The sequence below is a fragment of the Camponotus vicinus genome, unplaced genomic scaffold, assembly GCF_025532165.1.
Source record: "Camponotus vicinus isolate PSW18456_S1 unplaced genomic scaffold, iyCamVici1.0 SCAF_1, whole genome shotgun sequence".
In the NCBI taxonomy this organism is placed as follows: domain Eukaryota; kingdom Metazoa; phylum Arthropoda; class Insecta; order Hymenoptera; family Formicidae; genus Camponotus; species Camponotus vicinus.
In genome coordinates this window covers 24,512,928-24,528,577 of record NW_028141945.1, presented here as the reverse complement: position 1 = coordinate 24,528,577, position 15,650 = coordinate 24,512,928, and the positions used below count along the sequence as shown (strand labels likewise).

The following is a 15,650-nucleotide window of genomic DNA, read 5'->3' as shown; positions in this document are numbered from 1 at the left end:
ATCTACATACCTTTATTAAATAAAAATGTTTATAATATATAGAAACATATTATTCTTATTGCTTTTCAACAAACTCAATTATTTTGTAAAGTATGTATTATATAAGTTATGTTGTATATGTGAAAATATATACCAATTTATAACAAATAAATACTATGGATACAATGTGTAAAAAATAAAATAAAGTAATTACCTGACTGAGTCCACAATAAAGTGTATAACGACACTTGTTTGTAATCAAACTTCCTGTAATATTTTAATTAGATTAATAATTTTAAATTTTATCTACATACGTTTATTAAAACTAAACGAACAATATATACAGTTTTTGCAACTTTTTAACGGATAAAGTTATTATGTAAAGCATTATGTAAAACATATATATAAGTTATCTTTTATATTTATTTCTAATAAATCAATACTACTTGTATGTATAAAAAGTAATGTGAGAGGTAATTACCTGATAAATTATCCAGAAATATTATATATAACCAGTGTGATATTTGTTTATAACCAAACTTCCTGCAATATATAAAGTAGATTAATAATTTTGAACCCTATATCTATACATACGTTTAATAAAACTAAATAATAAATAAACAATACATATCATAAATATATCTTATATATAATTCTTTCTAGTTTCAAATAGATCAAAGTATTTTGTAACACTGCATATATCACAAGTTATTTTATATTGTTATGTATAAGATCATATGCATTAATGATTTATTTATATGTATTGATTTATTTATAATAAATAGTATGGATGTAATGTAAAATAATTACCTAATTAAAATATTAGAAATGTTATCCAAGAGAAAAATATCACGTTCTTATTACTCTTTAGCGCTAATATATTCACTTTCTGAACATTGGCAATAATATATACACATATTATCAACAATATAGAGATTACAATAATATAATTATCACGCCCTCTATGATAACGTGAGCAGACAATGCATCAGTATTGTCAGATTTGGCGCTTAAAAACAAAGTGATGGGGGCGCGATCACCAAATCTAATAACATTTAATTTTATACGTGCAATTGTGTTTACGCAAGTGATTGCCGATTGAACAGATGGCCTTATAGAGATTCATTTCTAATTAGTTTTATGTTTATGGAATAAAAGGCAACCATTGTGCTTTCTCTTTGAGACACCTCCGATTAGACACAGTACAATTGGACACAACTGGCTTTCATTGGCTAATCGTGCTTGATCGTGCTACCCTAGGCATCGGTCGATATGATTGGCTGTGTCTAATCGTACTGTGTCTAATCGGGTAATCCCCTTTCTCTTTTGGCTAACCTCCTTTATAAGTACTTTATCGAGAGTCATCCACTTTTTACAATGGCTAATCGCAAAAGGTAAGCATGAATATAAATACATTATATATATATATATATATATATATATATATATATATATATATAATAAATTTTATTAATATACAAATAATAGATAATATTGGTTAACCTTTATTTTAATCTTTTATCGTAATACACACATTATATGTTGCACGCGTGATACATATTATAAGAAAATATTAAAATAAAGATAAACCAAAATGATAGATAAAACGTTATCTATCATTTTTATAAAAATATTTTATAATTTATATTATATATTTTCACTTCCAATAAAAGATAAAAACAAAAATTAATCACTTATCTATCATTTCTATAAAGATATTTTATAATTTATTATTTTATTATTTTATTATCTTAATCTTTTATTATAATGCATATGTATTGCATGCACAATACTTGGCTAATCTTTATTTTAACCCTTTATTATAATACATAAAATATATGTTATACGCAGAAATACATATAGTTATTCATCGCAATAATTAATGATTATTTTAATCCTTTATTATAATACATTTGTATTGTGCACGCAACATATAGCAATATAAATGCATTACAATAAAAGTTAACTAAATATTGTGCACGCAACAAATATGCACAATAAAAGATTAAAAATATATAAAATAATAAAATATTATAAAAGATCTTTATAGAAATGAAATAGTTTATCTTTATTTTAATTCGTTATTGTAATATGTATATGTTGTGCATGCAATACATATGTATTACAATAAAAGAATAAAATAAAGATAAACCAATACGTTTTCTATCATTTTTATACAAATATTTTATAACTTATATTATACATTTACAGTTCCAGAAACGAAAAAGAACCAGCAATTAATGATAATGAAACTCACAAAAGGTAAGCAATGATTATTAATAATATCTATAAAGATATTTTATAATATAATTTATTATTTTATATATTTTATTTCAATCTTTTATTATAATCTTCTATTATATATGTTTCACGCATGATACTGTTTAACTTTTATTTAAATGTCTTATAATTCATATATGTATTATACATACAAATACATATAATTACTCATCGCAATAACTAATGATTGTTATAATACATATATATTACTATATGTTGCATGCGCAATACAAATACATTATAATAAAAGATTAAAATAGACCATTAAAATTAAAACTAACCATTAGTTGTTGCGATACGTAACTATATGTACTTCTGCGTATAACACATATATATGTATTACAATAAAAGATTAAAATAAAGGTTAACCAAGTATTGTGTGTGCAACTCATATGCATTACAATAAAGATTAAAATAATAAAATATATAAAATAATAAAATATTATAAAATTTTTTATAGAAATGATAGATAACAATCTATTATTTCATTATAAAAATGTTTTATAATCTATTTTAATATTTTATTATCTTAATCTTTTATTATAATGCATATGTATTGCACACACAATACTTGGTTAACTTTTATTTTAACACTTTATTGTAATACATATTGTAATACATATATATAATAAAAATATAGAAATATATAATAAAAATAGATGACAAAGAATTAATTTTTATTTTAATCTTTTATTGTAATACAAAAATATTTTATATTGTACAATATATTTTATACATTTCTATTTTCAGATCTAACGAAAAGGAAAATGAAGAAAATCCTAAAAAGTAAGTGTAACACATTATATTATTAATACATATGCGTAAGAAATGATAGATAACAAGGGAATAAAAATTTATTTTACTATTTTTATTGTAATTCACTTATTGTAATTACTTATTTTTTATTGTAATTCATATTTGTGTTGCACACACAATACATATATGCATTACAATAAAAGATTAAAATGAAGATTAATCATTTATTATCTATCATTTCTACTATCATTTCTAAACATATTTTATAATATATATTTTATATGTTTCCATTCTTTCAGAACCTACAATATGGAAGAAATGGAGCCAGAAATTGAATTGTCGTCCTTTTTACGTGTTGAGGCTGAAGCGGCTTTAAAAGAAAATATAATACTTAAAAAAAAAATACAAAAATTAATGGAAACACAAAAATTAATGGAAACACAAAAAGAATCGCCGCCACCAACGATGGCATCACTACCACCGCCACTGCCGCGGTCAACGTCGTCACCGCTGCCATCGCCGTCAGCGTCGTCACCGCTGCCACCGCCGCCGTCGTCACCGATAACGACAGCGGGGCAAGTAAGAGGTAAATAATTTTGAATTATATAATTGGCACGTTAATTATAAAGGAATCAGCTAAATGAATCAGCTATGTTAAAAGTTAATAAATCTATTACATTTTCAGATTTACGAATTTAACATTGCCCAAAGTATTTTTAGCCTTCTATAGAATTAAAATTTGTATTTTCATGAATTTTTGTGTCGTATAAATTATATTTTACAAAAAAAATTTTTAATTCACAAATAATTATTTTTATATTTTAAAAGGCTAAAAGTATTTTGCGTAATGTTAAATTCATGAATCTGAATGTACATATATTAAAATTAGATTTATTAACTTTCAATATAGTTAATCCGTGCAGTTCTTCTTTAAATATTATATTCAAATAAAATAACATTAAAATATTTCTTTTATTGTAGAACAACCGCGTGCACGATGGGCTAGAGCGGGACGGTCGAGAGGACGAGCCCGAGGCCGAAGTTCCAATCCAAGAACCTCAGCCCGCTATAGAAATAAAATTTTTAATTTTTATTAATATTTAAATGTGTATGCGTGTGCGTGCGTGCGTGCGTGCGTGCGTGCGTGCGTGCGTGCGTGCGTGTGTGTGTGTGTGTGTGTGTGCGTGCGTGCGTGCGTGCGTGTGTGTGCGTGCGTGCGTGCGTGCGTGCGTGCGTGTGTGTGTGTGTGTGTGTGTGTGTGTGTGTGTGTCATCATACATAGAATATTTTTTATAAATGTGTCTTTTTGTTTTTTCTTTCTATGCTTTGCATAAACTACTTTTTATTTTTCATTTCCTTTTGCAAAGCATAAGCTATTTTTAATTTTGAAAATTTAAATATTCTACGTTATGATGATATAAAAATATGTTTGTATATGTGTACATGCGTGTGCGTGTGTATGTAATATCATCATAGCATAGAGTATTTATTTTTTCTTTCTATGCTTTTGCATAAACTACTTTTCATTTTTAATTTTCTTTCGCAAAGCATAAATTATTTTTAATTTTGAAATTTTGAATTTCAATATTCTATGTTATAATGATTATATCAATTGCAATAAAATGAGCATTATATTTTTTCAATGCCATTGCTAGAGCTGTGATGACTATACCAGAACCACTACCTATTTCTAAACAAATCACAGGTTTCATCGCATGCAGAATGTCTAAATCTTCTTCCAAAGCATCTATTAAAAGATACGAATCCTCAGAAGGATCATAAACTGTCTTGAGTTCTTCATCTGATAAATTAACTACTGGAGTTTCCATAATTTACGGTGACAATTGTAAGAAATTTCTTTTATAAAACTTGCAAAGTAATCAATGTTAAGTAATAACAATCCGCTGCTTCAGCTCTATTTGACATATCCTATAACAAAGAGAATAGTTATGCATAAAAAATAATACTCTTCGCAACTTTTGTACGCAACTTGTAGTACATGATAGAAGCACAATTTTTTATAACATTCCAATAATTATATATGAAAATTGAAAATGATTTTCAAAATGCTCAAGAATTCTTGTAAAATAGGTAACAATAAGATATATATGTTGCTTGTGTAAGTAAATCGCAATTTTTTATCGTTACAATTCGATGAATAAACATATATTTTGCAATAAATAGTACGTACTGTGAAAGAAATATAAGAATAATAAATATACGTAAATTTGCAAGAAGAAACGCGAAAAATAAATGTTACTATTATTGCATGCGCGCTGAACAGAAAACTTGACGTCACCTTGTGGCGCGAATTCTCTCGTCCAGTTGATCCACCGTAGGATTCAAGAGACTCATAAGACCTTCCGTTAATGCATCCCGCGTCGGATTTTCGCAAAAGTCATCTATCTTGTCGTCGATAGATGTATTGTCACTCGCTGTGTCCACGTCCATGTTATAGCTGTAGTGAAGTAGACACTACCGTGTCTCTTGATATATATATATATATATATATATATATATATATATATATATATATACAGGGTGAGCCATTTTAATTAACGCACGCAATTATTTCGGAAACAAAGCATTTTAGAGAAAAATGTTTCAGACAAAAGTTTTATGGTTTCGAGGGGGCCATAAGATGATATCATTGGTTTGACCTTGAAGAGTTATTTGAAGGTCACATGAAGGTCACCTTCAATTTCTTAAATGGAACCTACTATTTGTCATTGCATATTCTTGTAGCTTATCTCGAGAGCTTTCCAAAACACTATAATTAAGTACCTCTTCGTTAAGAACTTTTTGAGTTATGAGGCTTGAAATAATTTCTTAATTTTACATAAATCGTAAAATATCTTGTAAAATATTCATTTTCCGATTATCTTACCTTAATACTTTTACGTACAAAATAATGAGAGGAATCAATTGGTGTAAGGAAAACACATAATTGTTTCGAAAAAAAAAATGTAATTGTTAATTGCAAATTACATTTTTTTTTTCGAAACAATTATGTGTTTTCTTTACACCAATTGATTCCTCTCATTATTTTGTACATAAAAGTATTAAGGTAAGATAATCGAAAAATGAATATTTTACAAGATATTTTACGGTTTATGTAAAATTAAGATGACCCCAAAATAGGGTCGAAACGTTCGTAATCCACTCACATGTATATTTATTATATGTATATTTTTATATGATTGTCTTTTGTACAATAAATAACGGTGTAATAATTTCGACACTAGACTCGCATTGCTACTTATACCAATTTATACTTTTAATTTTATATTCACGAGTCCGACATTTTTAATAGTAAATTTTAAATATTCTTATAATAATAATGTATTATTGATTATATATATATATATATATATATGTAATCAATAATACATTATTATTATAAGAATATTTAAAATTTACTATTAAAAATGTCGGACTCGTGAATATAAAATTAAAAGTATAAATTGGTATAAGTAGCAATGCGAGTCTAGTGTCGAAATTATTACACCGTTATTTATTGTACAAAAGACAATCATATAAAAATATACATATAATAAATATACATGTGAGTGGATTACGAACGTTTCGACCCTATTTTTGGGTCATCTTCAGCGCAAATTTAAACGAACTAGGTAATGAAATAATATTACAAATTTGGAGTCAAGCATAAGTGTGCTGTCTAAAAATACGTTTCAGTTAAATGATGCGGTGTCTCATTGTTGTTTTGACGATGTCTGCAATTTAAACAATCCGAATCTTTCAGTAAATAAATTACATCAAACCGAACAACAATTTGAATTAATAAAATAGCTTAAATAAATTAGGAGAAATAAGTAGACTAAATGTAGAAAAATAAATAAATAAGAGTTTTAAAATTTAAAAAAATTAAAAAATTACGGAGTTAAAATTGTATAAAGGAACACTAAAAAATTCACTTACTTCCAGACATCGAAAACATTGGCAGACAATAAAGGTGAAGAGAGACCGACCATCATCTCAACGACAAAAGTTTTGACTAGTCCTCGAGACGTAACGAGGCTACTTTATAAACGAGTCAGAGCGAGTCGATAATAATATATAAATATACACATGCGCAAAGTCACAAAAATTCAAATATGGTACAAAAGATATAACTATTAAATTTTTGGTAAATTATTAACAATGTTTAAATAAATTTCGGGTAAACGTTCGGTATCCGTCTACAGATTTAGACCATTGTTTTGTCTCTTAATAAATAACATTTCAGAAATTAGTCTTTTGCTCAAGAAAGGCTCCTGGTCTAAAATTTTAACATCCTCCCAATTAAAATCATGGTCGAAATTCAATCTATGGTTAGTGATAACTGATTGAGTGTTAGTATTGCGTTTAATGTGACAACGATGCATTTGTTTTAACACCGTACATGATGCGACCTTTTCCTCGAAGCAAACACCTTGACGTAAAGAAAAAAGTATTCAATTATCGTCTAAGCAGAGCGATGCGAGTAGTCGAAAGTGCCTTTGGATTGCTTGCAGCTCGGTGGAGAATTTATCGGAAACCGATTAACACCTCTTTAACCACAGCGGTAAAAATTATGCAAGCTACAACAGCTTTGCATAATTATATTATACAATATGAGGCGACACAACCTTCAGCAAAAAGAATCTACTCTAAGAACAGCACAGAAGATAATACGAACCCTGGCAAAAATGAGACGTTTGTTTGGCGTTTACATGAACGTTTGTGGAAGTTCGTCGAGAGTTTAAAAACGATTAGTAAAGAGTTTGTAGAACAAAAATTGCAACACTTTAGCGTTTAAAAGACGTTTGTACGTTATAGCGTAATCGTAAACGTTTGAAAAGTCTGAGTAAACTCTGTACACGAAGATGTATCAACGTTTACTGAACGTACTCTGAAAAATGTTACCTCAGCATTGCAAAACTTTCATGTAACATTATATAAAGAGTTTGTAGAACAAAAATTGCAACACTGCAGCGTTTGATAAGCATTCAAAACCCAACAGCGTTATGTAAGTGCTCTTACAAAGTTTGAAAAGCATATAAACTCTCAGAAAACCCTCACTCAACGGTTGTTAACGCTTTATAAAGTTTCTTATTTTCGCCAGGGAACTTGATTCACGCAGGTGCATTTACAGAAATGGATGCGCTCAATACAGATTCACATGCCAATATGCTCACAGATCAATATGCTACACAAGTGCGAGAGAATTATGCTGATTTTTTTATGAATACCGGTGCAATCGAATGACAGTGGGATAAGGCCTGAACAATGATTTTTAAATATTATATTCTCATAATACATATAACATGTGTCCTTGTTCTTTGTTTTTTGTTTATTTTTTGTACTTTTAATTTATATTTAATTGTATATATTAATTCTATTTAATTATATTTAAGCAACTTTATTTTATTAAAATATATAAATATCTAATTTTTATATATGTAGTAACACTTTACATATGTATATAATAAACTTTATATAATATAACTTTAGTAAAAGTTACAAAAGTTATATAACTTTTCAATTTTTTTATATATGTATGTAATAATGAATAAATGAAAAAAATAATTGTAATGAAACAGTGAATACGAAAAAATAATTATAACATAACTAAAAATAGTGAAAAAATTATCACATAAACTTGTCACTAACATCATAATGTTATGATGGATAGAGTTCCGAATCTGAAATGAAAATATTTGTTTGGTAGAATGGATGCGAAAAAAAAGCAGAACACATATAAGTCTATATACATACGAATATACTTATTACTTATTGTCTATACATACAAATATGCTTATTATATACATACATATACTAATATATGTGCAATTATTACCTAATCTGTTCTGAATTTCCATTACCCTGCTAAGAAATTCTATTTGCAATTTTGCTCTCTCCTTATAAGGAGCCGACGAAGCCCTTCGGCTAAGCTTAGCACAAAGCCAGATGTCGGGTCATTTTGCGTCACTGGCTCGGTCATCAGTGTCGCAATGAAGGCTTCTAAATTGCCTTCATCTTTTTTCGATGATTTTCTTCCTGAAAGGAACATATAAGTAATACATAAGATTGATATCTAATTTAAAAAATGAGTTTCTATCTTACCCAACAAACAAAAACTTATTGAAACATTCGGTTTTGAATTCAGATTCTTGTAAGTTTAAAATTGAAAAATGAATATATATATCTAGGCGCTTTTATAAATAGATTTTTATAATTTACAATATGATTTACATTTACAGTTAACATGAAACAAAATTATAACAAACATTTAGGATAAATTATACATATAAGAGTAATTGTACATACTTTTCGATGAATGCAAATTAGAACTGCTACTTAAGCTTGATGTAGAACATTCCTCTGCATTCGCAAGCAATATCGGTGCAGTATTTCTCGATATATTGAGATCTGATGCGAATGATATCGGTGATAACGGTGATATCGATGAAGATGATATCGATGAATTTCTAGGCAGAGTACTTACTGTCCTAATGAAATAAAGAAAAAAAATAAAAGTTGAAAAATTAGCTAATAACTTATCGTGAATATACAATCACCCTTACTACTATTTCAGAGATTGTAAAAATTTATTTAAAAAGTATTAAAAAATACATGTTTAAAAATATGATACAACATAAAGACATTTTCTGTTTAATTTTTAAAACTTAAAATAAATATTGAATTAAAAAATTAAATAATGATAAAGCATGCAATTTTTTAAATACAACTTGATATGATCAACAAAACTACATTTTTAGTTCTTAGTCATTAAGAAGGTGATATATATACTGTCTCGTTTCCATACAGTCGCTTAAGAAACTCATGGCCTCATAAAAGCGAAAAGCACTTTTTCGTGTTGGAGGAGCTGCCGACCCACTTGGAATGTATTCATTGTTTTTTTTCTTTTCCTTTGCATAACAGTCTTTCAAGTACTTCCATCTTTTTTTGGCAACGTCCATGATTTCTTTGTGGTATTGAAGATATTATTACAAAAGATTATATATTTCAATACATACATATAATACATGAAATACAATAAAATCAGTATACAGTTAAAAATTTAGAATACTGATTGTATAAAACATCCAATTGATTTTTGTATAAATTTTACAATTATATACCTCCCATCATATTGCAGACCTCTTGCCACAAAGCATTTCTTTTTAATACTGTCCGCTCAGCGGATAATTCACGAATCATAAATAACGATAAACTTATCTATACTCACAATATTCTCATCAATAACGATTGTGTTTATAGCTTCGTCATATTCAGAGAAACATGAATGTTGTAACAACTCCATATTACTTGTTATAATCTAACCACAGTATCCGCATTTTTTGCTCTGTACAGATTAATTGTTAATACATTTAATACATACAGATAATGGAAAATATGTAAGTATGAAGTTACAGAATTTTATATACAAAAGTAAGTTTAGTCTCCCGAGTATTTTACATATATGAAGTATATGAAAAACGTAAATAAGATCAAATACAATACATATGAAAATAATTCAATTGTGATTCATAAAATATTCAATAATTCCTAAATGTAATATTTCTTTATACAGAAAACAAATATTTCAAAACATTATTCATTTAAAGCAAACTGGCATTAACTATTAATTGATTATAACTATAATTCTTCTTAATTTTAATATTATATACTTACTAATTGTGATAATTGAATATTACTCATGTTTTTTTTCTTTTACTGCCGCTTATTGCTCTATTATTTTTATTGCACTTATGTATTTTGAGATTACATGCTACACATGCAATATGTGTATATTACGCTGATTACGCAGTCTGCGAAAAAGCTATTCCGCTAAAGCTGCTGAAAAACGCGAAACGCTCGCGATTGGTTTCGCTCTCGTTCCGCGTTCCGCTATTCCGCTGCATGGGTCCGCACCCTTAGTGAGACCGCCTTCGCCGCCGCACGTTTCTAGTCACGCGCATTGGCCCATCTTTTTTAATTAATATCTCGAATTATACGTGGTGTATTTCAAAATGGTATATGACTTTTTAGTTCGGTTTAACGAGATCTACTTATGGTTTTTCTTTTGGGCACGTGATACCACGGTCACCCTGTATGCGTATTTAGAATAAAAAAATAGATCCTTCATGTAAAAAATAATTCTGATATCATGTGCTGTGTGGCCAAGTACATATAAAATGTCTTTAAAAAATCTAAAAAGATGATAAAAATTAAAAATTTTGAAAATGATATGTATCAATATAATTAGCCAAATACAAAGTAAATTATGTGCTCTTAATTTGTAATCCTAATGAGTTAAGATTCTAAATGAGTTGAGATTTCTTTAATTCCTAAAGCACTATATGATGTATATAATTAAAAAAAAAAGTTTCATGCAAATTCTAAGAGCTTGAGTAGAATGACTGCCTTATAATTTTAAATCTATGTTTTAACTTTTATTTTATGTCTTTCTTCTAGGAACCGCACAGTCTTGTCTTCAGTATGTCTTTTTCGCAAACCATATGTACACGCAATATCTCAAGGAAAAATGTATATAAAATACATAATGTATAATAATCTATATAAACACATAAATAACAATTCTATTACATAACTAATAATATTAAATGAATATTTTATAAGTACTTCTAGCTTCTAGCATTATACATTTTTAATTCAAATGTGTAATAATAATATTTCATACTTCGAAATATAATTCAATAAATGTGAATATAACTTAATTCTTTTCTCCCGATTCAGCGACTTTCGGACCGATATTTTTCTCGCCTACTTCCATCTAGGGGGGTTAGAGGGGAATTTGTTGGAATTAAATCTCAAACCAAGAGATTATTCCAAGTAAAGTCTTGATCATTGTATCAAAGAAAAATTTTCGCGCAATTACATCCGCGATAGGCTCTTATTACCCGAATATTAATATCACATATCTTAATTCTTTTTTGTTCAAAGAAATTCATTTAATATACTTATAAATAAAAGCAAATATTTGATTTAATAGATTTAATTATATATTTATTTTTCTATCAAATCAAATATTATTTGATTTAATATAATATTTTATATTTAAAAATCTTGCTAATTATTTTAAATTTATATAATATTCAATTTAATTTATTTTATAAAAAAAACAATTCTAATTTCAAGTGTAAATGATGTAGAGGAATATTTATATTGCTTGTTTTATATTGGATGCTTTCATATAAATTATTAAAACGAAAGAAATACGTATGAGATGATATAAAAGAAGGGTATGTGCGACTCATAAATCAATTAAAATATAAATATGGAGAATATATATATTTTATATATATTCTATATATATTCTATATAATAATTCTATATATATAGAATTTTATTATATAGAATATTATATAGAATAATTTACATAATATAAAATGTTTTTATTACATAAAAATTATACAAATATTAGAGATATGATATTACACAGCGTATAATATACTTTATTGTCCATATATCAATGTACAAAGAAATTATACTAACTATAAAAGTATTTAAAATTTAAATCATTACATTATTTTAAATCGTTTGATATTATTTGAATGTTGTTATTATATTTTTACAAATTAAAGATTGTAATATAAAGATAATTAAAAGAAAGGTTTGAAAATGAGGAAAAGAAGGACAAAATCAGATTTGCAATTGGAATTATCGTATCACATTTACAGTAATAATATTTCCCTCAAAATAAAGGAAAGAAACATTATTATGATGTAAAAATTTGCTGGTATTATATAAATGGGTTTTCAAAAGAAAATTGACGAAAACTTTTAAATTTTTATATCAATTCCTATGCATAAAATCTCAGATAGTTTCCATCAATCGCATTACATAATTCTCTCTAAAAATAGAATCTGTTACAACAAGGTATGATTTGAAAATTTATAATATTTTTATAAATAACATTATTTTACGAGTATGATCTTTCATCTTTATTGTGTATATCTTTTGTTAGACCTTATATCGATATATCTACTAAAATGTATCAATCAAGTCAAATGAGATGCAAAGTACCGTTAGTAAAGTTAATAAGCTCGACGCAAAGTGTCGTTAGTAGAGATCTTTTACGCTAAAGAATATTTTTCTCAAATATAAATAACAAAATATTATTTGCTTCTATAAATATGTTACGTCCAAACCGAGAGAAACATGAGTCGAAAAGAGGGCGTAACAATTGTATTCCCGAAGTCATCCAGTCAGTGGTGAATCATTCGGATCGAACAAACTGTAAGGCCCAAAAACAAGTAAACGGACGTTTAGGGTCGGTATTATCCTATTTTATTTGAATCTGCGTTTGGTCTCTTTACGAGAAAATCTAATCTTTTTTACACAAAATCACATGTAATTTTTAGACTGGACAATGAGGGCAGGTTAATCAGTTAATAATAATTTCTTAAATATCTATATAAATTTGTTCAAAAATATAGTTTAACAAATACTTCTTGCTCGATACATATTTAACTTCTTAGTGCAAATGTGTGTTTGTGTTTATTTCAAGGTTATATTACGGAGATCGTCAACAGACGTTGTAGGATAATAATTTTTGTTGTGAGATATACTAGCTTGTTGTAAGATACTATATCACATCTGTAGATGTAGGGAATTTTCAAATAGTATCAAATAATTACAAAATTTAATAATTCTCACCAAACATGATCAACTGTTATGTGTAACAGGTATAAATATTAACAGAATCCTTATAAATTATATATCTTTTATTATCATTCAATTTTACAATATAAAATTTATCGTTTTGTTTTAAATATACTGATTAAATATATTGATGAGCTATATTGATATGTCCACCAAAATAATGGTTCAATAATTTAAAGATTGAATATATATATTTTTTCGATATTTTTTCTAATTCAAAGGTATTCATATTGTATTATATGAAAGCTTGAGTTTAGCCAAAGTTTAGCCAAACGATTACTATTGCAATTCTTAAAATATTTTCTAATCACTATAGTTTATTGTCTTAAATATACAATTTGTAATATAAACATGCAATTAAATTATAATAATCTCAACTTTTATATAATTGATGTTAAGATGATTTGAAAATTCAAATCTGAGATTTATTTTAAGTTTAAACAATGAGAGAATTATTTTAAGAAACAAGAAATACAGATATTGTTAAATACAGATTGTTAAATGCAGATTGATAAATACAGATTACTGTTAAATTGTCGAATATAAACAGTAATAATTTTATGATTAATAATGATTTTATTCAATAATACGAAGAGAGGAGCATTACAGTGGCGTGTATACCAGTGTAAGTGTGTATATTTATCGCGGATATTAAAAAATTCGACGTCAGAAATGCATTAGGCAGAACAATGAGGAAAAGATTGTAATGTTAAAACCTTATGTTATGAATTATTATTTTATTATAATTAATAGAATATAAATAATATAATATATTATAATAATATAATATATTATTTATATTCTATTAATTATAATAAAATAATTATATAAAATAATTATATAAAATAATTATATAAAATAATTAAATAAAATAATTATATAAATGATAGAATATAAATAAAAATAGAATAAATTTAATAAATAAAATCTTTCAAAATTTATAAATACGATATAAAATCTACAAATGAGCAAAGTATTTGTATGTAAAAAAAGAAAAAATTGATTTCTCTTTTATCTGTTTTGAAAAGAAAAGCGGTGTAAGAAGATCGAAAATAGATTTCAATGTTGAATGTATTCGTAAATTAAAATTGAAAATTTTTATCGTAGAGTTTATACCATATAAAGATTTGCGTATACTTACATTTGTCCACTTCGATGATTCTTCGCAATTTCGCGATCATGATTCATTTATTAATTGTTTTAATTTTCCTTGAAGAAGTAATTATAACGTAAATATAATAAAATTGAGAAGGAAGAAATTTTTATAAGATTATCCTAAGATAGAAAATATGATCGCAGCACACATATATAAATAACGTTCAAAAAAGCAAAAAAATTCTATTAAAATGACATTGAAATAAGACCATAAAACTATAGGTTCCAAGAAGCGAAAAAAGGTATTTTTTCCAAAAATTTGTTACGTACCTGCTTCTATTGTCTGATTTTTTTGACCGATCAGGACTGAGGAATCTGTATCCCTTTTGTCCTGGTTGGTAAACCAAATTCTTTGACATTTCTAAGAAAAATACATCTTTAGTCTGCAGAAGCATATCGAACGAAATGCATGTTACAGCCGCATTGCGATCATACTGAATACACGAAAATTTGTGCTCTTATTCGCTAATTAGTTATACATATAAGTATATAAATTAGTAGTGCGAAAGTAAATAACATCGATTGGGAGCTTTTTGTAAACCGTTGAATTTTACGATGACCACGGATAACAGATTTGCTCGATGAAATAATACTACAATTTTGAAAAACAAGAACATCAGCATACAGGATATCGTGAGTCTTCAATCCACGTGTAAGAGATTACATCAGATAACATTCAGCGAGAAATTTTGGATAAGGAAACTTTATCAGCAGCACGTTTGTATTAACGGTAAGTTCTTTTTGGATTAATTTTTTTATGTTTAGTTTATATTTGATTGATGTTGTGATTGATTTTCGATTGATTTTAT

General features: G+C 26.6%; 2 protein-coding genes and 1 pseudogene across 2 annotated transcripts; 1 reads left to right on the top strand and 2 right to left on the bottom strand.

Moving 5' to 3' along the window:
• Nucleotides 1-983: 983 nt before the first annotated feature.
• LOC145959826 (uncharacterized) lies at nt 984-4,845 on the top strand. The gene is made up of 5 exons (XM_083079013.1): nt 984-1,373; nt 2,191-2,241; nt 3,010-3,045; nt 3,315-3,601; nt 3,997-4,845. Exons 1-5 carry the CDS (start codon nt 1,357-1,359, stop codon nt 4,110-4,112), a joined length of 507 nt encoding a protein of 168 aa, XP_082935139.1. The 5' UTR covers nt 984-1,356; the 3' UTR covers nt 4,113-4,845.
• LOC145959827 (SNAPIN protein homolog) lies at nt 4,219-5,543 on the bottom strand. The gene is made up of 2 exons (XM_083079014.1): nt 5,315-5,543; nt 4,219-4,944 (listed from the first exon to the last, which is right to left on the bottom strand). Exons 1-2 carry the CDS (start codon nt 5,464-5,466, stop codon nt 4,902-4,904), a joined length of 195 nt encoding a protein of 64 aa, XP_082935140.1. The 5' UTR covers nt 5,467-5,543; the 3' UTR covers nt 4,219-4,901.
• A 3,133-nt stretch (nt 5,544-8,676) lies between these two features.
• On the bottom strand, nt 8,677-15,236 carry LOC145960731 (uncharacterized; annotated as a pseudogene).
• Between the last annotated feature and the right edge of the window lie 414 nt (nt 15,237-15,650).

Coding starts and splice junctions, on each gene's coding strand:
- LOC145959826 (XM_083079013.1), top strand. Junction 2,242..3,009: donor GATAATGAAACTCACAAAAG/GTAAGCAATGAT, acceptor TTCTATTTTCAG/ATCTAACGAAAAGGAAAATG. Junction 3,602..3,996: donor GACAGCGGGGCAAGTAAGAG/GTAAATAATTTT, acceptor CTTTTATTGTAG/AACAACCGCGTGCACGATGG.
- LOC145959827 (XM_083079014.1), bottom strand. CDS start 5,466: ATGGACGTGGACACAGCGAGTGACAATACATCTATCGACGACAAGATA. Junction 4,945..5,314: donor GAGAGAATTCGCGCCACAAG/GTGACGTCAAGT, acceptor TCTTTGTTATAG/GATATGTCAAATAGAGCTGA.